Source organism: Eleutherodactylus coqui, chromosome 2 (genome assembly GCF_035609145.1).
Source record: "Eleutherodactylus coqui strain aEleCoq1 chromosome 2, aEleCoq1.hap1, whole genome shotgun sequence".
Lineage (NCBI taxonomy): Eukaryota > Metazoa > Chordata > Amphibia > Anura > Eleutherodactylidae > Eleutherodactylus > Eleutherodactylus coqui.
In genome coordinates this window covers 317,416,459-317,442,772 of record NC_089838.1, presented here as the reverse complement: position 1 = coordinate 317,442,772, position 26,314 = coordinate 317,416,459, and the positions used below count along the sequence as shown (strand labels likewise).

General features: G+C 44.1%; 1 protein-coding gene across 1 annotated transcript in view; it reads left to right on the top strand.

The window, feature by feature from the left end:
• Positions 1 to 26,314, top strand: part of CACNA1A (calcium voltage-gated channel subunit alpha1 A) — a 266,456-nt gene that overhangs the window by 49,529 nt on the left and 190,613 nt on the right. The window contains exons 2-3 of the mRNA XM_066593712.1: positions 18,209 to 18,314; positions 25,105 to 25,244. Coding sequence (XP_066449809.1) covers positions 18,209 to 18,314; positions 25,105 to 25,244 — 246 coding nt within the window. The remainder of the gene's footprint in view (positions 1 to 18,208; positions 18,315 to 25,104; positions 25,245 to 26,314) is intronic.

Sequence of the window (26,314 nt, the reverse complement as noted above, 5' to 3'; positions counted from 1 at the left end):
TACTCCTTTGATACAGTTATGTTTGATCTATAAGGTGGGATCGTCGCACTTCACACACTCAACGGCAGTGATTTATAGGCAAGCTTAATGACAGTTGGAGGACAGAGGGTATGTGAAGGTCTCTATTTGGATGGGCTTTGCAATGAGATGTCAAAATCATTTGGTTTCCCCATGTGTATACCGTGTTTTTTTAAATAAAGAGTGGTCAATGCCACAAATGTTGCCACATTGGACTGTTTTTTTGAGTTTATTGAGGTTTGTGTTTTGGGGTGATTAACATGTGCCCAGCTTAATGTCATAGAAAAGTGTCCTTGCTCTTGGCAAATAGTATCGGCTCTTTTGTATGCTATTTTTCTGTGTTGTATAATTACTGTCCTAGTGATAATGAGCTGGGAACGGTTTATTTCACACCTCATATGCTGATTGCCCACCTCTGTGCTAGTCTAGCGGTACTGCGGGTGGTTGTAGGCATCCCTGCTGTATCATATGTTGCTCTCTGTGTCCTTATCGTATTGATGTATCACCATGGTATCAGTACAGCGTTGCGGTATTTTCACTTGCTGCCCCAGTTTTGTCAAAGGAAAATAAATATTTTAGGCCACGGTATGTTCGCTCGCTAGAGACATGGGGAGAGGGGTTACTAGTTGCCTTAAAATGTGATTTTTCTTTAAAATTATTGACAGTGTTGGAAAATTTCCATCTGCTCAATACATTTGAAAGCAGGTGGCTTATTCGTGTATTATTTCATGGCCCACGTCAGCAATATGACCAGAGCTGCACAACGTACAGCCCACGGGCCACATGCAGCCTGGCAGAGGATTTCAGTTGGCCTGCAGACTGTGACATGACTATGATGTCAAGGGCTAGTAACTAGCCTCTTAACATCGTAATCATGTCACACTAGCCATGACTGTGCAGGGTAAAGGACCTTCAGTAAATGGCAGTCATGTGACTGATGTGTGTCACATTACTGTCAAGGAAGATCCTGTAGGCCCCGGGAGTAACGGTGCGGCAGCATCTTTCAGCTTGACCTACAGTATTTAGAGCCGTGTGTATATGTTGCAGTAAGTACATTGCGGGGTAATGTGATTCTGCTTGGGCTTTTTCTTAGGTTCCTAAATTATATATATATATGTATTTTACCTATTATACAGTTCGGGTTCACTCCCCACATGGTTCAGGTAAGCGGCTCAAAGTCGACTCAGCCTTCCATACTTCCGAAGTCGGTAAAATGAGTACCCAGCTCGGTGGGGGGTAATAAATAAATTACTTTGAAGCGCTGCGGAATAAGTTGGCGCTATACAAATAACAAGATTTATTTTTTATAACAAGACTTATGTAGTGCAGCAGTGTGCACAATAACAGTTTTTCTAAAGAAGAACTTCTGTGTCCAATGGAACCAATGGAGGCCCATGCTCATACCCTGGTGTTTGCAAAATAGTGTAATCATTGGATAGGTTTTTAGAGGCTTACTCACAAAGTGAACCGCTAAAAACCTATCTGAGCCCCCAAGAGATTTGCTGACTTTAACTTTGCCCCTACCTACTGCCAAGTTGTGAAGGCCTGAATATGGTGTATTATATAGCTTATGTTAGAATGCAGGGCAAATTGAATGGGCAATGCCCCTCTATCACTATGTGCACGGGCACCCAGCCCAGTGATGGAGCCCTACCTGAAAATATTAGTGGCACAGACTCATTTCTCCTCCAAAAGCATTTGATGTCCTTCCCGTTGACTGAGTATCTCACATTAAGTCATGTTACAACGCCCCGTGAAGTCAATAATAACTACACCCCCTGCATGCGAGCCTTGGACATGTCACCCACATACTGTGCCATGATAATTATGTACAGTTTTTTTCATTCACATTGGTCTCTGTCCCGCAGAGGTTACTTTCTAATGTCTAATCACTACCGACGTGCACATAGCCTCCTTCATTGGAAAGCAGATATGGTTATGTGATCCAGGGTACAAAGGGTAGGTAACATTAGTGTATGTTCACATGGCGTTTTGTTCCCGCAGATGTAATACAGAATCTGCACTTATTCCAGATCATATCCGAATCCCATAACTTGTATTGGAAATCCGCACCGCCGTCTGTATGGTGCAGACATTTTATACACATGGATTGGAAATCTTTGTGCAGAAAGATAGATGTGACGTAACTTCTTGACGTAGATCTCATGTTATATCTGCACACATATTTGCCCAGTGAAAAAGGCACACCAAATCTGCAGCAGAAATGCGTGGCTTGGCCATAGATCTCTGCAGCGGATTTTGAGGCATAATTGATGCAGATAAATTTCAGATGGAAACCTCCATCCGTAGATCCACTAATATAGCACTCAAATGATGAAGGAAGCATGAAGGATGAGCACCCTCAAACTGGAGGCCTTCCAACCAGAAGTGGGGTCACATTGCCATTTTCATGCAATCCCATTTTCCATATTCTAAACCTGCGTATGCTTGGTTATATTTCCAAGGTATTTCGGTTAACTGAGTGTGAAAATCATGTTTTCATTCTGAAGTGACTACTTTTTTTCCTAGCAGTGTCAGGTAGCAGAGATAATGTGTAGTTTATACAATGTGTTGTATGTATGTATGTAATAGTATATACAGAACAATGTATTATATGTCAGGAATCACCCACTGAGATGCCCTGAGATGCTTTCCCATATAAAAAATTGGTGCAGGGTTACTTTTAGTCTGGGAATATTGCAGCACAAGGGAAGTGAACTTTTGAAGCGGTTGTCCAGTTGTAAACTATTTATGGCCTATTCTTAGGATCGGTCATCAATAGTAGACTGATGGGGGTCTGTTGGCCAGGAACCCTGCCAATCAATAGTTCACCAGGCCTGTGTGCCTGTGTATTTAGCCTATTTCTGCAGGAAACAGGCAGTTCTGTTCTCACTGCAGTGGTCAGGCTGGGTATTACAGGCAAAGTTCCCATTCACTTTAGTTGGAACTTAGCCTGAAATACCAAGTATGACCACTGCAGTGACAACAGAGCTGTCTGCTTCCTTCAGAAATCAGATCAGTATACAGATGCACCAGCCCAGTGAACAAGGAGACTTCGCCGAACTACTATTGATGGCCTGTCCTGAAAAGAGACCATAATAGTTAACAACTGCACAACCTCTCTGAATTGGGGTATCTGTATTTCTGTCCTATCAAAGTATTTATCCTCTACAAAACACCACTCCACACCGGAGAGCCGGAAGCTCCTCTATATACTACACCACACAGGTGAGCTGACAGCTCCTCTATATACTACACCACACAGGAGAGCAGACAGCTCCTCTATATAATACACCACACAGGAGAGCCAAGAGCTCCTCTATATACTACATCACACAGGAGAGCCGACAGCTCCTCTATATACTACACCACACAGGAGAGCCGACAGCCCCTCTATATACTCCACCACACAGAAGAGACGACTGCTCCTCTATATACTACACCACACAGCAGTGCAGACAGCTCCTTTATATACTACACCACACAGGAGAGCCGACAGCTCCTCTATATACTACACCACACAGGAGAGCCGACAGCTCCTCTATATAATACACCACACAGGAGAGCCAAGAGCTCCTCTATATACTACACCACACAGGAGAGCCGACAGCTCCTCTATATACTACACCACACAGGAGAGCAGACAGATCCTCTATATACTACACCACACAGAAGAGACGACTGCTCCTCTATATACTACATCACACAGGAGAGCCGACAGCTCCTCTACATACTACACCGCGCAGGAGAGCCGACAACTCCTCTATATACTACACCACACAGGAGAGCAGACAGATCCTCTATATACTACACCACACAGAAGAGACAACTGCTCCTCTATATACTACATCACACAGGAGAGCCGACAGCTCCTCTACATACTACACCGCGCAGGAGAGCCAACAGCTCTTCTATATACTACCCCACAAAGGAGAGCCCACAGCTCGTCTATATACTACCCCACACAGGAGAGCCGACAGCTCCTCTGTATACTACACCACACAGGAGAGCCGACAGCTCCTCTACATACTACACCACACAGAAGAGCCGACAGCTCCTCTATATACTACACCACACAGGAGATCTGACAGCTCCTCTATATACTACACCACACAGAAGAGCCGACAGCTCCTCTATATACTACACCACACAGGAGAGCCAACAGCTCCTCTATATACTGCACCACACAGAAGAGCCGACAGCTCCTCTATATACTACACCACACAGGAGAGCCGACAGCACCTCTATATACTACACCACACAAGAGAGCCATCAGCTCCTCTATATACTACACCACACAGGAGAGCCGAGAGCTCCTCTATATACTACACCACACAGGAGAGCCGACAGCTCCTCTATATACTACACCAAACAGAAGAGCCCACAGCTCCTCTATATACTACCCCACACAGGAGAGCCGACAGCTCCTCTATATACTGCACCACACAGAAGAGCCGACAGCTCCTCTACATACTACACCACACAGGAGAGCCCACAGCTCCTCTATATACTACACCACACAGGAGAGCCGACAGCTCCTCTACATACTACACCACACAGGACAGCCGTCAGCTCCTCTATATACTACACCACACAGGAGAGCCGGCAGCTCCTCTACATACTACATCAAACAGGGGAGCCAACAGCCCCTTTATATACTACACCACACAGAAGAGATGACAGCTCCTCTATATACTACACCACACAGGAGAGCCCACAGCTTCTCTATATACTACACCCCACAGGAGATTAGACAGCTCCTGTATATATTACACTAGACAGGAGGGTCGACAGCTCCTCTATATAATACACCACACAGGAGAGCCCATAGCTCCTCTATATACTACACCACACAGGAGAGCCCATAGCTCCTCTATATACTACACAACACAGGAGAGCCGACAGCTCCTCTGTATACTACACCACACAGGAGAGCCGACAGCTCCTCTATATACGACACCACACAGGAGAGTCGGCAGCTCCTCTACATACTACATCAAACAGGGGAGCCAACAGCCCCTTTATATACTACACCACACAGAAGAGACGACAGCTCCTCTATATACTACACCACACAGGAGAGCCCACAGCTTCTCTATATACTACACCGCACAGGAGATTAGACAGCTCCTGTATATATTACACTAGACAGGAGGGTCGACAGCTCCTCTATATAATACACCACACAGGAGAGCCCATAGCTCCTCTATATACTACACCACACAGGAGAGCCCATAGCTCCTCTATATACTACACAACACAGGAGAGCCGACAGCTCCTCTGTATACTACACCACACAGGAGAGCCGACAGCTCCTCTATATACTACACCACACAGGAGAGCCGACAGCTCCTCTATATACTACACCACACAGGAGAGCCCATAGCTCCTCTATATACTACACAACACAGGAGAGCCGACAGCTCCTCTATATACTACACCGCACAGGAGAGCCCACAGCTCCTCTATATACTACATCACACAGGAGAGCCCACAGCTTCTCTATATACTACACCCCACAGGAGATTAGACAGCTCCTGTATATATTACACTAGACAGGAGGGTCGACAGCTCCTCTACATATCACACCACACAGGAGTGCCGACAGCTCTTCTATATACTACACCACACTGGAGAGCTGACAGCTCCTCTATATACTACACCACACAGGAGAGCCGACAGCTCCTCTATATACTACATCACACGGGAGAGCCGACAGCTCCTCTATATACTACACAACACAGGAGAGCCGACAGCTCCTCTATATACTACACCACACAGGAGAGCCGACAGCTCCTCTATATACTACACCACACAGGAGAGCCGACAGCTCCTCTATATACTGCACCACACAGGAGAACCGACAGCTCCTCTATATACTACACCACACAGGAGAGCTCCTCTATATACTACACCACACAGGAGAGCCCATAGCTCCTCTATATACTACACCACACAGGATAGCTGACAGCTCCTCTATATACTACACCACACAGGACAGCTCCTCTATATACTACACCACACAGGAGAGCTCCTCTATATACTACACCACACAGGAGAGCCGACAGCTCCTCTATATACTACATCACACAGGACAGCTCCTCTATATACTACATCACACAGGACAGCTCCTCTATATACTACATCACACAGGACAGCCGTCAGCTCCTCTATATACTACACCACACAGGAGAGCCGACAGCTCCTCTATATACTACATCACACAGGAGAGCCCACAGCTCCTCTATATACTACACCACACAGGAGAGCTCCTCTATATACTACACCACACAGGAGAGCCCATAGCTCCTCTATATACTACACCACACAGGACAGCCGTCAGCTCCTCTATATACTACACCACACAGGACAGCTGACAGCTCCTCTATATACTACACCACACAGGAGAGCTCCTCTGTATACTACACCACACAGGAGAGCCGACAGCTCCTCTATATACTACACCACACAGGAGAGCTCCTCTATATACTACACCACACAGGAGAGCTGACAGCTCCTCTATATACTACACCACACAGGAGCGCTGACAGCTTCTCTTTGTACTACATTTTTACTAATTGACTTTTAATTTCACCTTGCTTTAAAGGAATGTTTACACAGTGAATTTCACCACAGATTTGGCACTGATTCCACGTAAAATACACACCCTAAAATTCCCTGGTGCTTTTGATATGAATCTGCGCCATAGTCTATGTGGCGCGGGTTTGAATTATGAGGAAGTAAAAAAAAAAAAACTCTAGTGGTCACGTTTTTGTGTTCATGCAGTAATTTGGAAGATGCTCCAACTAGCTCACCTTTATTATTGCAGATCGTTACCAAACACATGCCCTGTTATCTGGCCCTAATAATCACACTACTGCAGCTGGCATTACGCGGGCACTGCCTCAGCCATCAGTATGGTTCTGTTAGTAGAGCCACATCAGAGGTCCAGCCTTTGGACAGCTGTTTCAGCAGGGCTCGGCCGTGTTGCAGTAATATCTCAGCATCTTTAAGTCCCTTTTTATTTTATTGCTGCAGCATTATTATCATCATCATCATCCTGCTGCAGTGTTGAAAGCTTTATGCTGTTTCTTTTGCATTATTAGCACATTGTATTCCTAGTGATAGTATCACACGGTGTTAATGCAGCATTAATCCAATATTACTGCAGTCTCTGGTTTATATTATCAGACTAGCAAAATGGCTGTATGGAGAGCGTGACAGTAGTAACGGTGAGAGGAGGGGTTGGTGGCCGGACACGGCGTCTGTGTGTGAGCGTAGTGACAGCGCGGTGCAGGATCGCAGTCAACGCTCTCCTCCTCCCTCTCATACTTGGTCTAATCCATGGTGAGCTGTTCATCTCTCCAGGGGGTCCCTGTTAGCACCATGCCAGGTCTCAGCTGGGTCCTCACTCGTTAAATATTTAATAAATGAGGGACGACAAGCTCTGATGCTGCAGGTTGTTTGATAATAACGCTAATGAGAGAAGCGCAGCATAGTGCCACAATGTCACAAGATCACACACTGATCATTAAAGCACTCTCTCTGTGTGTCATTGTATATGTGTTGGAGCTCTCTGGGTATGCTGGGTCTATATGCTCATGGCTCTGAAGAACAGAAGGGAAATGAATCACTTCGCATTGCCTCACATTGATAGAAAACATTTTAGGGTTACTAGGATCTAAGGGCGTGTATACCGTACAGCCAGCGCCCGCCACTGGGAACTGTGGAAACAGGGCTCCAATTCAAGTTGGTGGTGAGAACTTTCCACAGTGAGCTGTTTGAATGTGTTTGATTTTCCCAACCCCTCTGTGGGCAACACAATTAGGACAGGAGAACTGGTCACAAGTCCCTCCTTTCCTAAAAAATAATGTGATAAGAGACGTAAACTCATATTTAGCTCTTCCGACCAAAGTGGGATGTGGTGGCACAAGAGGCCATCTTGAACTTTGATGTGGAGCCAGCTCATGTACTGGGAGGTGGGGGAGATTTTTCTGGTTGTTTGGCCATGTATTTGTAACTTGTTTGGACATTTTTTTATATGCAACATGTTTTCTTCAATGAAAAACTGTTTCTGTTAAATATTGTCCTATCCACTTTGATTCCGGGAGACCAAGCCTGTATGTACCATAGACATATCCCATCCACCATAACATAACCAAAGGAAGAAGTAAGAGTCAGGTCTAGTGTTATCCCGTCCTTTTCTCTTAGGCAATGCGATAGAGTGATGTGAAGAAGCACCCAGGAGAGGTGAAACCTCTGGTTCTCCTGAATTTCCCGCCATCTCTCTGGTTTTTACTCTTTCTTTGATGTGTGCATGTAGATGTGCCAATTTGCTCAGAATTGTGGGATATTATTTTACTAGTCCTTTAACAAGGATTCTTCCAAAAACGGCCAATGGCCGATGTGACTAATAGCTAGTTTCGGGACTGGCAGTTCTAATAAATTAATCACTACTGAAATTACACTGGATGTACAGTGATTACAAACTTTACTTTTTCCCCACAGACCATTGATTCCCGGGATTCTTACCATGAGGGAAACCCTACAAAACATTTTCCCTCCTGGAAAATGTCTAAATCTATTCTTACCTTAAAGACGCCGGTGGTCAAAGGAAAGGGATTTAGCCCCGTCCCGCTCTCCCCAGAGTTATGGACACTAACTTTCCTCCAAAGACCATGTTCAATGCAAAGATATTTCCCAACATGTGAGATACTGAGTGCTTCCAGTCATCAGAGTTATCTTATCCCCCCAGTGTTCTAGACTCTGTGTTACAAAAGGTATATTTTCCTGTGTAAAAAAAAATGTGTTCCCTATATTCAGGATGCCGAATTCAAATGGGGCAATCAACATTGTCTGTCAGGTAAGATAATGAAGTTATAGACATCTTAAGAAAGTAGGATATTCAATATTGTACAGTTTTGTGATGCAGTGATCTTTCACCAGCACATACGTGCAATTAAAAAACGACATGACAGAAAGTGGATGCCTACTATGCCTGCTGATTACTGCGGGAATATTCCAAGGGAGAACACTGGGGGACATAAAAGAAATAAGTCACCTATACAAACATTGCATCCAACTTCCCATATTTTCATGCCACTTATGAAAGTTCTTTGTTATTCTACATCTGCCACCTGGTGATAGTATGTCCTGCTTATAACTCTATTCACGGTTTACTGTTTATAAGTACACTTATGAAATAGATTCAACTGCAATTATATCTACACTTCTTTATTCTACTGTTAAGCTTATTGTTTTAATTCTGTTCCTGACAGTTACAATCTGAGCACAAATTTAGAATTGGCACCCAAAACTCTAGGAAACACAAAACGTTTGTTCAGAAAAATGAAAAACATTGATTTTTGTAACACTGTGTTATCAATGTTCATTGCAAAATGTAGTATCCCCTTGGCAATCTAAGTCCCAATAGTGTGACATAGAATTCTACTTTGCCAAATGTTGATGCTATATAGAGACCTGTCCGAAGACAAGAGTACAAACACCCAGCCTCATGAAGGGGCCACAACTGTAGGTAATGCACATTGAACCACTTTGGCACAGGTTGGCAATTTCTATAATAATTATACTACTGTAGTGGGATGAATGGGGTCAAGTTTTTCCAAAGGGATTATGAAAGCAGGGTAATTGGAGAAGAGTTAGATTAGGAAATATGATAAACCTCTCTAAAAAGATGTGGTTTTAGAGCATACTTAAAAATTGTGAGTGTTGGGAATTATCCTGATTATCACCAGTAGCGCGTTCTAGAGAACTGGTGCAGCTTGGGAAAAAACTTGACGGGAGTGGGACGTTTGGATTATGGAGGCTTTAAGGGTGCTTTTATGCAGGATGTCAAACAGGCCGTCCCAGCGCTTTTACACAGGAAAGATCATTGCTAGTGAATGGAGTCGAAGCGGGCCGGGAATGCTCCAGGCTCGCCTCCCTTTATTCACAGTAAACAGGCAAGTCGTTCATGGATAACAACTGCATGTTTACACGGACTGATCAGTCATTCAGTTTTTATGTATGCAGAAACGTAATGGCGAACACATTAATCAGTTGTGCATGCATTTATACTGAATGAATCATTCAAATTCTCGTTGATCGTAGGAATCTGAACGATTTCTTGGCCCATGTAAAAGGAATCTTAGGCCTCATGTTCATGGGGAAAATCGTGCGGATTTTTGCTGTGGATGCACTATAATTGTCTTTTTTTTTTTTCATGCGGGAGATCAATTGAGATTTGAGCTCTATGAGCTCCTGCAGACATGATCCGTGTTAAAATGGAGCATGCTGTGTTTTTTTTTCCCGCGTGTAAAATCAGCAAATCACTTGGAATACAATCGGCGGCTATTTAATTAACCGCGGATGATCGATGTTTTCCTATGGGATGCGGATTTGCGTTTTTCCCCCCACACGGATTTGCTAAATATAATTTCCCCGTGGATATGAACCCTTAGTCTAAGATCATTAGCTGGGAGCATAGTTAGGGTGGAAGACAGAGGTGAGGGAGGAGATGTAAGAGATGCAGCACTGTGGAGAGCTTTATGGATAAGAGGTATGAGTTTAAATTATATTCTGTTTTAGATAGGCAACCAGTGTAATGACTGGCATAGGGTGGAAGCATAAGTGTAATGGCTGGACAAAAAGGTAAGTCTGGCTACTGCATTCAGAATAGATTAGAGAAGGGAGTGTTTAGTAAGGGGAAGACTGATCAGTAGCGATTTGCACTAAACAAGTCGAGACTGGATCAGGGCAACAATAAGAGTGTCTGATGTCTCCATAGCAAGGGTAGGGCGGATTATGGAGATGTTTTGGAGGTGCAGGTGAAAAAGTGATTGAACATAGGGAGTGAAGATAACTCAGATTCACAGACACATCTCTTCTTTGGAAGCACCATTGATTACATTTGTTCACACTTGAGAAGTATCTCCCTAAATCTATTCAGTCTGAAAACCAGAGGTTTCTATTTCCACCAATGTTTTCTGCTCCCATAGCAGAAGACAAAACAAGAGGTGGAATTTAATGAGCTTCCTGACAAGCGGCCATTCTGGGAGTTCATGTATGTTTTAACTCATCTATGGGCATATTAAGTTGATGTTATGTGTATGTGACTTAAAGCGACCCTCTGGTGGTGGACCCTCACCCGACTGTTTCCTTCATTTGATTACTACATGTAACCGTGGTTTTGTTTCTGTCCCGCGTGTCTTGTAAGTGCTGCAGAATATATATAAATAAAGATTATTATTATTATAGCAAGAAACCCAGAAGTGAGAGGGGCCAATGCCATGTGTGAGTAAATCCTTGCGGGAGCTGACCTACTCTTGGACCATCATAGATAAGTACTGTCAGTCCTACCCTCTGCTTTTGCTGCAGGCTTCAGTGGGCTGAAAAAAAACTATGCTACACCTCTGTTGGACTTCCCCTGTGGTGGTGCTGCTACAGCACAGTCCTACATGTCAGCCATGACATATAGAGATGCAATTCATTGTACATGCATCCCCGTGGCCATAGGGAAATGCTCTGCTCAAGCTGCTTTACAGTCTGTCCTAATAGTGCTGCATTTTGCGGTCCCTCTCCATTGTCAGAATAAGATTTATCATTTTCACCTTGCAGCGGGGTTCAAAGAGGGTGGACAACCAGATCTGATGTTTTGATGTGGGCTACGTGACAGTCCTTCTGCAAGCACTGCAGCATATAGGCACTCATATGCCTCAAAGTGCCTAAGGGTGATGGCCTACATTCCTCTGGGTCAGGCCTAAGAGTGTGCATCCACGTAGAATAGCTGGGGTTAGTGATTGATGGAAGCCCCTTCCACTGCCTCTGGACCTATTTTATCCCCCTCCTCTTCTTCCTCCTTTATACTTCTACCATGGGTGGAAAACCGTTTTGGAGAAGATGCCCCACTTTCTTGCCCAAAGCCACCCTGCCTGTGGTGTTGAGTAATGGCAGACTGGCCAGACAGTTGGGAGATCGCTATCCCTACCTTCTCCTCTTGTGACAACAACGGATTTTGTCACGTACAGATATTTGTGCCGATGTGGAGAATATTGAAAGGTAGTATGAAGAGGTGTAGGAAGAAAAGGAGGATGGAGGGGTGAGGAGGCGACAGACAAGGATGAATGCCCCACAACTTTTGTTGGTAACATGAAATGTGGATTACCACTTTCAGCTTCATGCCTCACCTGCAGGACACTGACCCAGTGCGCTGTTAAGGATATTTAATGCCTCTGGCCACACTTGCTGGACCTTGTGTTTTCCTATCGCTGGTGGATGGAGGGCTGGCTGCTGACCTGGGATACGCTGGAATATGGAATAGATGTCAACATCGGTGAAGGTAGTGGTGATGATGGCAACTCAACTTCTGCTCTCCATTTCCCACTCCTGGCCAACTTGACCCATCCTCTACCACCTCCATCACCCATCCTCTACCACCTCCATCACCACTGACACATATCCTTCCCCTTGCTTTCTTTATCTTTTTTTTTAATTAGTTTTTTTTACTTTTTAGTGTAGTTTTATGAAGATTTTCAGCTAACTTTGTAGTAGAAAACCACTGCTAGTTGTGTAAGGCCTGCAATTAATTTGTGGTGGCCGGACTGGCAAGTTTGAACGACATCTGAGGCCGCTGACACACAATTTATAAATTTGCTGTTTCCCAGTTTGGTTTTCTTTTTGTTTTATATTAATAAAAAAAACACAGCTAACAGAATAAGTCCATGGGAAGCACAATATGTGAAAACAGAAGGCCACAGAGTATAGTTTATATCTTTGTAAGTTGTCCCTGTTTGGCACAGTGTAACTGAATTCCCCAAACTCCACTGCTAGCTGCGTACGGTCTGCAAAAAATTTATAGTAGCCGGACTGGCGACTTTGAACGACATCTGAGGCCACAAACAGAGAACTACAATGTTCCCCACGCTAAAGCATAGTTTGTCTTTCTACTTTCCTGCTATATACGTTGGCAGCAGCAGAAATATACCCTCTCCCAATGTACAGAGCATGTTTCATATAGGCATATAAACGTGACGCCGCAAGTTTCTCTGTTCGCTCCAACATAACCCCAGTATACAAGCTTTCACACCAGCAGTAATATATCCTCTGTAGAATATCTGTCCCTAACAACAGGCCATGTGTTACAAAGGCATATAAACATGATGCAGCTTCTCTGTCCTGTGCTCAACTGTAAAATGGCTGCTGGTTACACTGTGCCTATTCTATACATCCATTCCCTAGGTCATGTGATGCAGGTGCCCAATGAAACTGCTGCTCCTCAGCAAGACACCCTGGCTGCTGATTAGCTGAATGCTGACCTTTGCAGTAGGTATCACTGGAAATTTGATTTTCCCATGCTTTTCTCCAAAATAGGTTTGGACTAACCCGATTAGATTTTGCGCAAATAGGGATGATTTTATCACCCGGCCGATCAAGATGAGCAAAACTAGTAGGCAGCATGTAATATCTTAGATTACCAATGCAGACTAATGCACAGTGTGCAGGTTAGTCAGAGAGGCGGTGCAGCCAGTTTTTAAATGATTAGCTGTGATAGAAAATTATTCCATGATGTTTAACTACTACAATGTCAATGGTTTCCACAGAGGTTTTCCCATTAGCGTAAGACATTTTAATGCCCATGTTATGGCCACTGCACTATTGCACTATTCTGAAAGTAAACTACGTAACTGTTGGGTTCTATGGCCATCTAAGTTTGGCTCGATCTAACCGAGGAGGATCCTAGTATTATACCTGTGTGATACTGGCCATATGGGCATAATTATAGTATATTAGCCATGTGTTAAAAGGAATACATGCCAGTATGAGTATGGGATGCAAGTCAGCTTGTCATTTAACCCCAGAACTGATGCAAGCTACCCAGAAAGTGAATGCCATACAGAGGTAGATGAGAGACATCAGTCATAGAATCTAGGTCAAGTCTTATTTAAATCCCCCACTAACTCACCTATAGGGTTGCACATGTGGCCCATAAGAGGACAGTACTACTATGAGGCTTCTGTCTCTGAGACCAGAGTAACAACTTCATCCTGTCTGCTTGGTCATCATGGGCTTGTACAAATAATATATATATAACTGAAAGTGTTCACACAGCGCCTGTACGTTCCTCTATCCCTGGCGCTGTGCCAGGCGAACAGATAGAAGAGGGGGAGGAATTTGGAATTCAGGTACATACAGATTCCTTCTTGTCTATCAGATTCATTCATATTTTGTATTTTAATCAACCGTCTGCTGGGAGAGCCAGCACACTAGACGACAAGATGTCCTTGCTGTAGGCAGACGCAGTCACATGGTGGGCTTGGCACTAAAGTGTGATTGTGTTGTGACATATTGTGACAGAGCACATATTCTCTGAGCATTGTTTGACTCTACCCTGTCACAATGAAAGTGTGAGGAAAAGCTGCTGAATGAGGCAAAGTTACTCCAGCACAGGCTTACGGGGAATGAATTAGTGGAGGCCGCTCATACGAATGTAGAATAAGAATAATGCAGTAGGGCTGACCAAAGCGTTATAATTAGAGATGAGCGAGCGTACTCGGAAAAGCACTACTCGCTCGAGTAATTTGCTTTATCCGAGTATCGCTGTGCTCGTCCCTGAAGATTCGGGTGCCGGCACGGAGCGGGGAGCTGCAGGGGAGAGCGGGGAGGAACGGAGGGGAGATCTTTCTCTCCCTCTCTCCCGCCCGCTCTCCCCTGCTCCCCGCTGCGACTCACCTGTCAGCCGCAGCGGCACCCGAATCTTCAGACCCGAGCACAGCGATACTCGGATAAAGCAAATTACTCGAGCGAGTAGTGCTTTTCCGAGTATGCTCGCTCATCTCTAGTTATAATATATTTATATCATAATATCACACAACTAGCAGGGTGTCGGCATTACAACCTGTCCGATGGAGATCAGGATGATTTAGGATTGAAGCCAACAGGATGATGAATCCAAATCATGGTGTTAATGATGACATTCACATTTTCAGTTCTATTACTGATTATAGCATTAATACTTAACCCCTTAGTGACCACCCCATAGTGTTTTTCCATCCTCCCTAAGTGGGCTTTAATCCCTAGGAATGAAAAAAACATGTGGATTAAATCCCCATGGGCTGAGAACGTGACAGCTCCCTGCTGTCGGTTACCGGATGTAGTCGTCAACCTGGAGCTGTCATGGGGGGTCGTGGGAAGCCCCCACGGTCAATAAATAGCTAAAATAAGTTAGATTTTCAGCTCCCCTCACGGATCGCATTCATGAAACTACTCACCCATATCCTCTGCGATTTCCCACGCTGATCTGGTCCGGAATGGACCCTCTGTCATCTTCTGGATTATTTTTAGGGAGTCTATATTTTTTCTGCACAAGTGAGCAGTTGTGCCCTGAAATCCAATGGGTGTTCCCTCCATTACAGGCCTAGCCATGTGTCCAGTAAATAGATTGTGGCCACAATTGGTATGTTTCTGAACACGGGACAAACAGGGATATTGATTTTGGGGCGCAAGTCCTCATTCATATGTGTGCTTTACAAAAAAACTGTTTTAAATAGACACAATAGCCCAAAAAAATTAAAATCATAATTTTTTCCTTCTGCTTTGCTTAGATTCATTCAAAAACAGTGGGGTCAAAGTACACAGTACACACCTAGTCAAATTCGTTAAGGGGCCTAGTTTTCAAAATGGGGTCATTTGTGGGAGTTCTCTAGCGTTCTGGCCGCTCAAGGGCTCTACAAGTGGGCAATGGGGCCTAAAACACCTTCAAGCAAAATGTCTGTTCTGAAAACTACTGTCTGCTCCTTTCGGTTTGGGCCCCATTGTGCATACAGACATAAGATAAGGGCCACAATGGATATGTTTCTGAACACAGGACAAACGGTGGTAGACATTTTGGGGTGTAAATCCTTACTTTCATGTGCACTATATTAAAAAAATGCCTTTAAAATGACATATTTGCAAATATATGAAATTTTATTTTTTCTCCTCTACATTTTATTAACTGATGAAAAGAAACTGTGACCCCCCTCAGTGAATACATTAAGGGATGTAGTTTTTAAAATGGCATCACTGATGAGCCTTTGCAATCTTGGCTTGGTGCAGGAAAACAAAGTGTTCCTCAAAATGTTGATAATCAATGTTAAATTTGTACGTCTCCTAAATGGTTAAAAGAAAACAACTACAGCTTTTCCAATGTGCATCCAGAATAATGCAAACAAATACAAATATATATCTTATCAAAAATGTATACAGTATGTTTGCACACATTTGAGATATTGAAATTGTGAAAAAATTATAATCTTTTCAAAATTTTCCCAATTTTGGCGCTTTTAATAAATATACACAATTTTTTTCAGTCTATTTTTACCACCTAAATGAAGTACAACATGTGGCGAAAAAACACCGTCAGAATCACTGGGATATGCAAAACCTTAAGGGCGCCCACCCACTGGCGTTTTTTTTCCCTGCGAAATTCGCAGCTTTTTTTTCTCTGCAGGGGTCTATAGGACTTGTAATGTTAAAATCGCGATCGCGCAAAATCGCGATTTCGCGGTAAATTGCGATTTTGCGCGATCGCGATTTTAACATTACAAGTCCCATAGACCCCTGCAGAGAAAAAAATGCTGCGAATTTCGCAGGGAAAAAAAAACGCCAGTGGGTGGGCGCCCTAAGGCTGGAGTCAGATGGGACGTATTCCCGGCGGAAATCTCACGGTTTTGCCGCAGCGAAAAACTGCAAGATTTTTGCTGGGAAAACGCTGCTTCAAAACCTGCGGCACACCATATAGAGGAACGCGGCCACAACAGGGAAAAAAAAATACACATGCTGCGGCCGGGGAATCCGTGCCGCATTGCCGGCTTTGCCGCGACTGATTGGCCGCCCCATGTGGACGAGATTTTTTACAAATCTCGTTCACATGGCCCGCTAACCCTGGGATTAGCGTCTGTAGGCGGATCTGCCACAGTGAAATTCCAGACAGAATTTCCGCGGCAAATCCGCCCTTTGTGAACCCAGCCTAACAGCGTTATTCTATGTCAAAATGACACGTCAGCTTTCCAAAATTTGGCTCAGTCACTAAGGAGTTAATAGAGGGGTGGAAAGAATGCTTTAATGGTGGAGGAAATTCATCTCTATCCATTGAAGAAATTGCACTAAATAACCGAAGTGACTTGTGGCAACTTATTATCATCCTTCATTTATATCATTTGTTCTTTAAGTTCTTGTGTTTTCACTCTGATGAACTATATATATATATATTATAGGTCCAGCTGGTATAAGTTATACATCTCTTGTATATAGTGTTATAGACCATGCTGGTATAGCCTGTGGCGCGCCAGTCTCAGTCAGGGGTTAGAGCCCACGTGACCACGTCTTGGATGCATTCACCCTGTCATTCGCGCTGGATGCCAATGTGTGCCTTCTTTCTGCCACTACAGAAGACCCCTGAGGTGTTGTCTGTTAGAAATCCCTCAGTGGTCTAAGTGTATATTGTGCCCTTTTGCACAACCCTGCTGCAACATTTCCAGTGGTTTCTCCTAGTGGACCAAACAGCCATAATGGGAAGGTATTTATTCCAGGTCCGCCTGTTATGTTCCTGCCTCAGGTATTTGGTGAGGCAGCGGACTCCTGTCAGCCAAGTACCTGTGGGTATTTATTCTGTATGTGGCTTCGATTCTACCATATACTGTGTTGTATACATTATTCTTTCCGTCTGCATTAAACATCTTCCCTATCCTCCATCTAGGCATAGATTAGGCGACGAAGGTTCCTGATGTGGCGCTGCCACTATCAGGGTTATCGCCTTGCTTTTAGGCAGGGTCTGCCACATCAAAGTAAGTTAGAGCTAGAGTTCCCATCCCCTTATTTCTGTTACCATTATTTGGCCTGTTGTGTGTTTCCCATTTTTGGTGATACATGCCTATATTGGTCCATTTAGAACATTGATTATGTCTTGGACTGATGTGTTGGGGATGTCCGTGAGGGGCGCCTGCATGGACATAACATCTTCATGTATTAAGTGGTATGGAGCATGCTGGTATAACCTGTATAATCTTCTGTATAGGAGTATATATGTACAGTTGGTATAAGTTACACATGTTCATGTGGACACAGGGCATCTTCTTCTTTTTCTTCTTGGTATAGAGAAACTGTCATATAAGTGTTTTACCCTGACATTACTTTCCTTAACCTGACTCTTTACTCCTTTTGAATACATGATTTTAGCAACTATTATAGCGAATTGCATTGTTTTGGCAATGGAGCAGCATCTGCCAGAGGGAGACAAGACTCCGATGTCCGAACGCCTGGTAAGAATATATATTTTTCACACTTGAGGGGGAGGGGTGATACTGAGTGAGTAATCTAAATGATTATATTAAGTGTTGTTAAAAAGTTAGAATGAAGATGCATTTGCCGTAGTCATGATTAGCAAATATACAGGGAAAGCTTACATGTGATTTAAAGGGGAAATGCGTCCACCAACATTCTCCTAACATGTTATCCACAATCGTGCCCAAAAGTTTTGAGACTAACACACATTTTGACTTTCACAAAGTTTTCTGCTTCAGTGTTTTTAGATCTTTTAGTTCGATGTTTCTATGGTTACTGAAGGTTCAATTATAAGCATTTCATTAGTTTTTAAACGTTTATTGATGAATATACACTACCGTTCAAAAGTTTGGGGTCACCCAAACAATTTTGTGTTTTCCATGAAAAGTCACACTTTTTCACCACCATGTGTTGTGAAATGAATAGAAAATAGAGTCAAGACATTGACAAGGTTAGAATTAATGATTTGTATTTGAAATAACATTGTTTTTACATCAAACTTTGCTTTCGTCAAAGAATCCTCCTTTTGCAGCAAATACAGCATTGCACACCTTTGACATTCTAGCTGTTAATTTGTTGAGGTAAGCTTGTGAAATTGCACCCCACGCTTCTAGAAGCATCTCCCACAAGTTGGATTGGTTGGATGGGCACTTCTGGCGTACCATACGGTCAAGCTGCTCCCACAACAGCTCAATGGGGTTCAGATCTGGTGACTGCGCTGGCCACTCCATTACCGATAGAATACCAGCTGCCTGCTTCTGCTGTAAATAGTTCTTGCACAATTTGGAGGTGTGTTTAGGGTCATTGTCCTGTTGTAGGATGAAATTGGTTCCAATCAAGCGCTGTCCACTGGGTATGGCATGGCGTTGCAAAATGGAGTGATAGCCTTCCTTATTCAGAATCCCTTTTACCCTGTACAAATCTCCCACCTTACCAGCACCAAAGCAACCCCAGACCATCACATTACCTCCACCATGCTTAACAGATGGCGTCAGGCATTCTTCCAGCATCTTTTCATTTGTTCTGCGTCTCACAAACGTTCTTCTTTGTGATCCAAACACCTCAAACTTGGATTCATCCGTCCACAACACTTTTTTCCAGTCTTCCTCTGTCCAATGTCTGTGTTCTTTTGCCCATCTTAATCTTTTTCTTTTATTGGCCAGTCTCAGATATGGCTTTTTCTTTGCCACTCTGCCCTGAAGCCCAAAATCCCGCAGCCGCCTCTTCACTGTAGATGTTGACACTGGTGTTTTGCGGGTACTATTTAATGAAGATGCCAGTTGGGTACCTGTGAGGCGTCTGTTTCTCAAACTAGAGACTCTAATGTGCTTATCTTCTTGCTTAGTTGTGCAACGCGGCCTCCCACTTCTTTTTCTACTCTGGTTAGAGCCTGTTTGTGCTGTCCTCTGAAGGGAGTAGTACACACCGTTGTAGGAAATCTTCAATTTCTTAGCAATTTCTCGCATGGAATAGCCTTCATTTCTAAGAACAAGAATAGACTGTCGAGTTTCAGATGAAAGTTCTCTTTTTCTGGCCATTTTGAGCGTTTAATTGACCCCACAAATGTGATGCTCCAGAAACTGAATCTGCTCACAGGAAGGTCAGTTTTGTAGCTTCTGTAACGAGCTAGACTGTTTTCAGATGTGTGAACATGATTGCACAAGGGTTTTCTAATCATCAATTAGCCTTCTAAGCAAATGAGCAAACACATTGTACCATTAGAACACTGGAGTGATAGTTGCTGGAAATGGGCCTCTATTCACCTTTGTAGATTTTGCACAAAAAAACAGGCATTTGCAGCTAGAATAGTCATTTACCACATTAGCAATGTATAGAGTGCATTTGTTTAAAGTTAGGACTAGTTTAAAGTTATCTTCATTGAAAAGTACAGTGCTTTTCCTTCAAAAATAAGGACATTTCAATGTGACCCCAAACTTTTGAACGGTAGTGTATCAAGTTTAGGTAAAGACTCCATATTTACAGTGTTGGCCCTTTTTTTTCAAGACTTCTGCAATTCGCCCGACATGCTGGAAATCAGCTTCTGGGCCAAATCCTGGCTGATGGTAACCCACTCCTCCTGATCAGTGCTTGGAGTTTATCACAATTTATATGGTTTCTTTTGTCCATCTGTTTGAGGATTGACCACACTTTCTCAATGAGACTGAGATCTGGGGATTTTCCTAGCCATGGGAAAATGTCAATGTTTTGTTCACTGAACCACTTAGTTATCATTTTTGCCTTATGACATGGAGGTCCATCATGCTGGAAAAAGCATTGTTCACCAAATTGCTCCTTGATGGTTGGAGGAAGTTGCTTCTGGATGGGAGAAGTTGCTTCTGGGTGGTTGAGAGAAGTTGCTTCTGGGTGGTTGGGAGAAGTTGCTCCTGGATGGCTGGTTGGGAGACCTTGCTGCGGGGCGGTTGGGTGACTTTGCTGCGGGGCGGTTGGGTGACTTTGCTGCGGGGCGGTTGGTCTGACTTTGCTCCCAGGTGGTTGGGTGACCTTGCTCCCCGGGGCGGTTGGGAGACCTTGCTCCCCGGGGCGGTTGGGTGACCTTGCTCCCCGGGGCAGTTGGGAGACTTTGCTTCCGGGCGGTTGGGTGACCTTGCTCCTGGGCGGTTGGGTGACCTTGCTCCCGGGCGGTTGGGAGACCTTGCTCTTGGAGGATGTTTAGATACCATTCTTTATGTCCGTGCTCTTAGTCTGTGACTTCCTTGGATGCTTCACTGTTGGTATGACACAAGTCTCATGGTAGCGCTCACCTTTTCTTCTCTGGACAATCATTCTACCAGATGGTCCAAACACTCTGAAGGGGCTTCATCAGAGTAAGTAACTTTACCCCAGTCATTTGCAGGCCAATCCTGTACTTCCTGAAGAATGTCTGTCTCTCCTTGATGTTTTTCTTGGAGAGCAGTGGCTTCTTTGTTGCCCTTCTTGACACCAGGCTGACCTCCAAGAGCTTTCTCTTCATTGTGCGTGCAGATGCACCAACACCTGCCGGCTGCCATTGCTGAGCTGATACATGGTTGTTTAGGAGCAATCTTACAAGCAGCAATGTCCTTGCCTGTAAAGCCCTTTACTGTAAAGCAATGGTGTCTGCACATGTTTCCTCGGAGGTAACCAGGGTTAACAGTAGAGGACAATGATTTCAAGCAGCAGCTCCCTTAGTAAAGCAACCAGTCTACTCTAATAATTCCCTAATATCAGCTGCCTCGTCCTTGTTAATACTTTCTCCAGAAAAAGATCACCGAAGGATGTTAGTATCTCATGTTAGCAGGGCTGAAATTCTGTGCTAATGGGTTTTTGTGGTTAATTAATTGGGAGGTAATTGGCTGAGCTGGATGGACATATTTCTTTTTTGGCCTTACATACTATGTTACTATGTTTTTGCAATTCATCTTATCACTCTTCATAATTATCTAGAGGTAACGCAAATCACCACTATAAAAACTGAATCAGCAAACTTTGTGAAAACCAAAATTTGCATCAGTCTCAAAACTTTTGGCTACAACTGTATACATCTCAGAATATCTTATTGCTTGTTTCCATGAGAAATGGAATAGATAGAGAATACAGTAACTGGAAATCTCTGACACAACATTGTAATGAAAGCCCCACTGATTGCATTTAGCCTTTATTTATAATGTTTCTATCAGTGGTGTAAATCTCTAGGTGGTACCAAAGGAGTTTAGGCTTCCTATAGACTAGAAGGCAGCAGAGTCTGAGCTCACAGACCTCACCGATATGATCTTATGATGAGCCCTTATGATGTGCTAGAAGATCAATTTTAAGAATCAGTTCCTCTTTAACAGTAGCTTTACTGTTAATGTGATTGCCTGATGTTTTTAGCAAATTGTCTCTAAGGCTTCTTTCCCACGAGTTTTCACGGCAGGCCTATATATGCTATGTTGGGAGAGCTAAAACTGGTGAACGGGCGCACAAATCAAGCGTTCGTGCACCGGTTCAGACAGCATGGGTCCCGGCACATATAAGCCGAGACTACCATGCCTTCGCCTCTTTTCCCTCCCTACCATCGCAGGCTCACCTGTCCTCTCCTCCTTGCTCGTTCTTTGCAATGAGAGGTGGGGAGCTAAGTGCTGTCCCGCCTCCTCCCATTGATGGCTATGGACATGGGTCGGGGAGAGGGCGGGAGCTTAGCCAGCAATGGTAGAAGGCGGGACGGCGCTTAGCTCCACCCCTGTCTTGCCCCCTTCCATTGTAGAGAGCCAGCAGGAAGGAGAGGACAGGTAAGCCTGCACAGGGGAAGAAGAGCAGAGGGAGGGAGTTTAGCAGCCCCACTGCTAAACTCCCTCCCACCTGCGGCTGCTGCCATGGGCTCCCATAGGAGCTCATGCAGCGGCCGACGTATTCCGGCCCAAAAGATAGTTCCAGGACTTTCTTTTGGCCCCGACTTTCTATTGGGCCGGCCAGGCGCTTTTACGTGTCAGGAATACGGCCATGTGATCTGATGCATTGGGATCCAATGCATCAGATCACAGCGTATATGAAAACGGACGGCTGATATACGCTCGTGGGAAAGAAGCCTAAGGAGGGGGCATATTTCTCATTGTGTTAATGGATTTTTATACTACCCAATCATCAGGAAATAAAGTTCCTAGGAACATTTGTTTTCCTGATCATTGAGCCCTATGAAGGTGCTCGTTTGTTGACTGATCACATCTTTCATGTGGTGCAAAAAATCATTGTTGTCAACAACACATCTCCCAATGTAAGGCTTCATTAAGACGGGTGTGAAGATTTTCGTCCGGCCGTGTCACGGCCACAGCGCGGCTGAAAATTGTGGGAATGAAGGGCAGCCGTGACAAAGTCGGCTGGCTTATGACAAGGGGAGAAGGTGGGAGCTTAGTAGAGCTGGTCCCTCCCCCTCTCTGCTCCAGCCTATGGGAGCTGCTGACAAAGGGGAGGGGGCGGGACTTTAGTACACTAGCTCCCAACCCCTCCTATTGCAGACAGCCGGCAAGGGGCGGAGAGGGAAAGAGAATTTACCAGTCAAGCTAGAGTCTATGGCAACAGCTGCCATATTCCAGCCAAAGATAGTTCCAGAACTATCTTTGCCAGCAGGACGTTTTTACGCATCGAAAATACGCCCATCTGAACTGATGCATTGGAAGCCAATGCATCAGATAGGTAGCATATATCGGCCGGCAGTGAAAACGCGGCCGATATATGCTCCTGAAAGGGGGATTTGCTGCTGACATTGTTCTTCCCTAATAGAATTTAATCAATCATGTGAACAATCATTCATCCCCCATTGAGTCTGAAACAACCTGTGTAAAAGACCAGGTAGTCGAGCACCGATCTCTTCCTATTCAACCGGCTAGATCAGACCATGCAAAGTTGCTTTATATGTGCAAAAATCTGCATTAAAAGGTTCTGACATCTATATAATGACGACAATAGATTTGTCTGCTTCAGAACATTCATTAATCAGGGACATTTATCTTTAGTCATGTAATATTCAATGGAATATGTGCCAGGCATTGCTCAACCTAATGATTTTTACATATTGTAGTTTCAAGCTCATCTCAGTGACAGTAGTGATAGAACTGCCTGATAGCGATGGATTTACGTATCGGCACGGTAGGTCTATGCTTATAGGTGACAATGGGGAATGGCACCCGCCAAAGTGAGAATAGATGTATGAATCCACTGAACTATGCGCATCAATATCAAGGCCACTTTAACCATAGGGTAAACAGTGAACCTGCTTTGGGCCCACTAGTAGTATCAGGCCCCCTGGCAGCAGCAACACATCAAACTGTATCCATGTCTTTGGGACGCAGATACATTAAAAAGTATTGAGGAGCATAAGAAACAATAATCAAAGTTTACACTCACTTCTTGTGTGCCCCACCACTCTGGGCAAAGGTGGAAGGGGTGGGGTGGCGATAGAAAAGGGTACCATTTTAATACTTGTGCACTGGGCACAGTCGGGTATTGAAATGGCCCTGATTGATTTGTTGATTTATCAGTATGCCTTTGTTAGCTAGGTGCTCACATTGTTGTGTACGGCGAGTGTATGTTCACATTAGCATTGGAGGTTCTGTTTGGAGTCTCCATTGCTGATTTCTGCAAAAATGGCAGATAAAATAGTGCACTGTGCTTTAACTATTTCAAGCCACAGAGAAACTTAGTACAACGTGGAAATCTAGTGACATCAGTGATAATTTTGGAACCCATGGCCATGTTGTATGGGACGCTCTACTGCCTGTTGTACTGGTGGTTCTGGGAACTACTGTGAGAAAGTAATAACACCCCATATAAAGAGCTCCAACCGCCATAACGATATACTGGGAGAATAAGCCACACGATGGTAGAAGGCTAAGATTGGTAATGCTTTTAGTAAATGTCTGCACAGAAGGGAGTTTTGATGAATAAATTCTTGTAAAATCAATTTTATAGTTTTTTTTACTACCTTCCATCCCCTGATATTTTATACTGCTTGAATACGGATCTCTCAGTAAACTTAGATTTGTTACAAAATATTTCAAAAGGTTTCTGAATTTATAAGCCAAAAACTCTCTTATTGGTGACACCAGCATTACATATGTGCTAGGGGCTGACCACACTTCCAAAGATCTCCAGACCCAAACACGGAGCCTCACATACGCTGATGACACTCCGAGTTCGGGTCTGGAGACCTGTGGACAGGTCAGGACACAATTCGGAAGTCGGTACCTGGGACGGCTGCAGCGCCGGACAGTGTGGTTAGCCCCTTAACAACCTGCAATCCTATTCTCTTCCCAGGATGACACAGAACCTTACTTCATTGGAATATTCTGCTTCGAAACAGGAATTAAGATCATTGCCTTGGGGTTTGCATTTCATAAAGGATCCTATCTACGCAATGGCTGGAACATGATGGACTTTGTGGTTGTTCTCACTGGGTAAGTGTCCTCCCCAGACAACATATCGGGGCTTATTTGCTATTGAAAATGTAACGGTTTTCTGGTGCAAACTGTCAAGCATGCTTTGTGCCACATTTACTGTGTGTTCTAAATACTTTCAGACACGGTTTTCACTGCGTCTGACAAAGAGGCATTTCTTTACAGAGAAAGAGGTGGAACCTAAATGCAACATTGTGCACCAAACACTGTGCCCAAATGATGCCAGTTTTGTGGTACACTAAGCCAACTAAAAGGTGGTATTAATTGGACTGAACTGTCTTAGAAATTCCACAGATTTATCAATCAACAGAGCCACTGTGATAAACGGTCTCATTTTAAGACTATCTTGTCTACGTTTCCTTTGTCTAATTAGACAGTATTAATAAATCTGCCCCACTGTCTTTATGTTCAGGATGTCGGATGTCGGTGTCTCTGCCAGTTTATCCAGTACCTCTCCTCTCATCCTAATACACAGACCTCTCCTCTCCCCAACATGTCCTTCTAATGCCCCAGTCCTCCTGTGCTTGTAACCCCTTTTATCATAATAGTTGACATGACATCCTCACTCTTAAAACTGTTCCCATTCTATTACAGATGTAGCATGCAGCAACTTGATCCATAGGTGTGCCGTGATCTCTATGCTATTTGCATTGCAGTGCCATTGCCACTCACTTAGTAAGGAGGGCACACTATGCAGAAGGGTGCGCTATACTATCTCCCATCATGCCACATGTGTAAGACAAATCAGTTTTATTGCCCAACTCTGCATTTTTGTGGCCCCATTACTGAGCTTCTATTTTATTAATAACGATGACCAAATCTGGAAAGCTACAACTAATGACACACAGAGTCCACCGATATCATCAGCCTGATTCTGGGGGAGTCGCACTAAGTGTTCACCCTGCTGACGATGACCTCCTACCTTCATCTATACGACGTCCGCTCGTCTTATAACTTATTCTGGAGTGCGGCCAGCACTCTCCTTATGCTTTGTCTTGCCACATTAGTGGATCACAGTACATTTCTGCAGCACTGTAACTAGTTCAGGCTTTAAATAACTGTCCTCATTG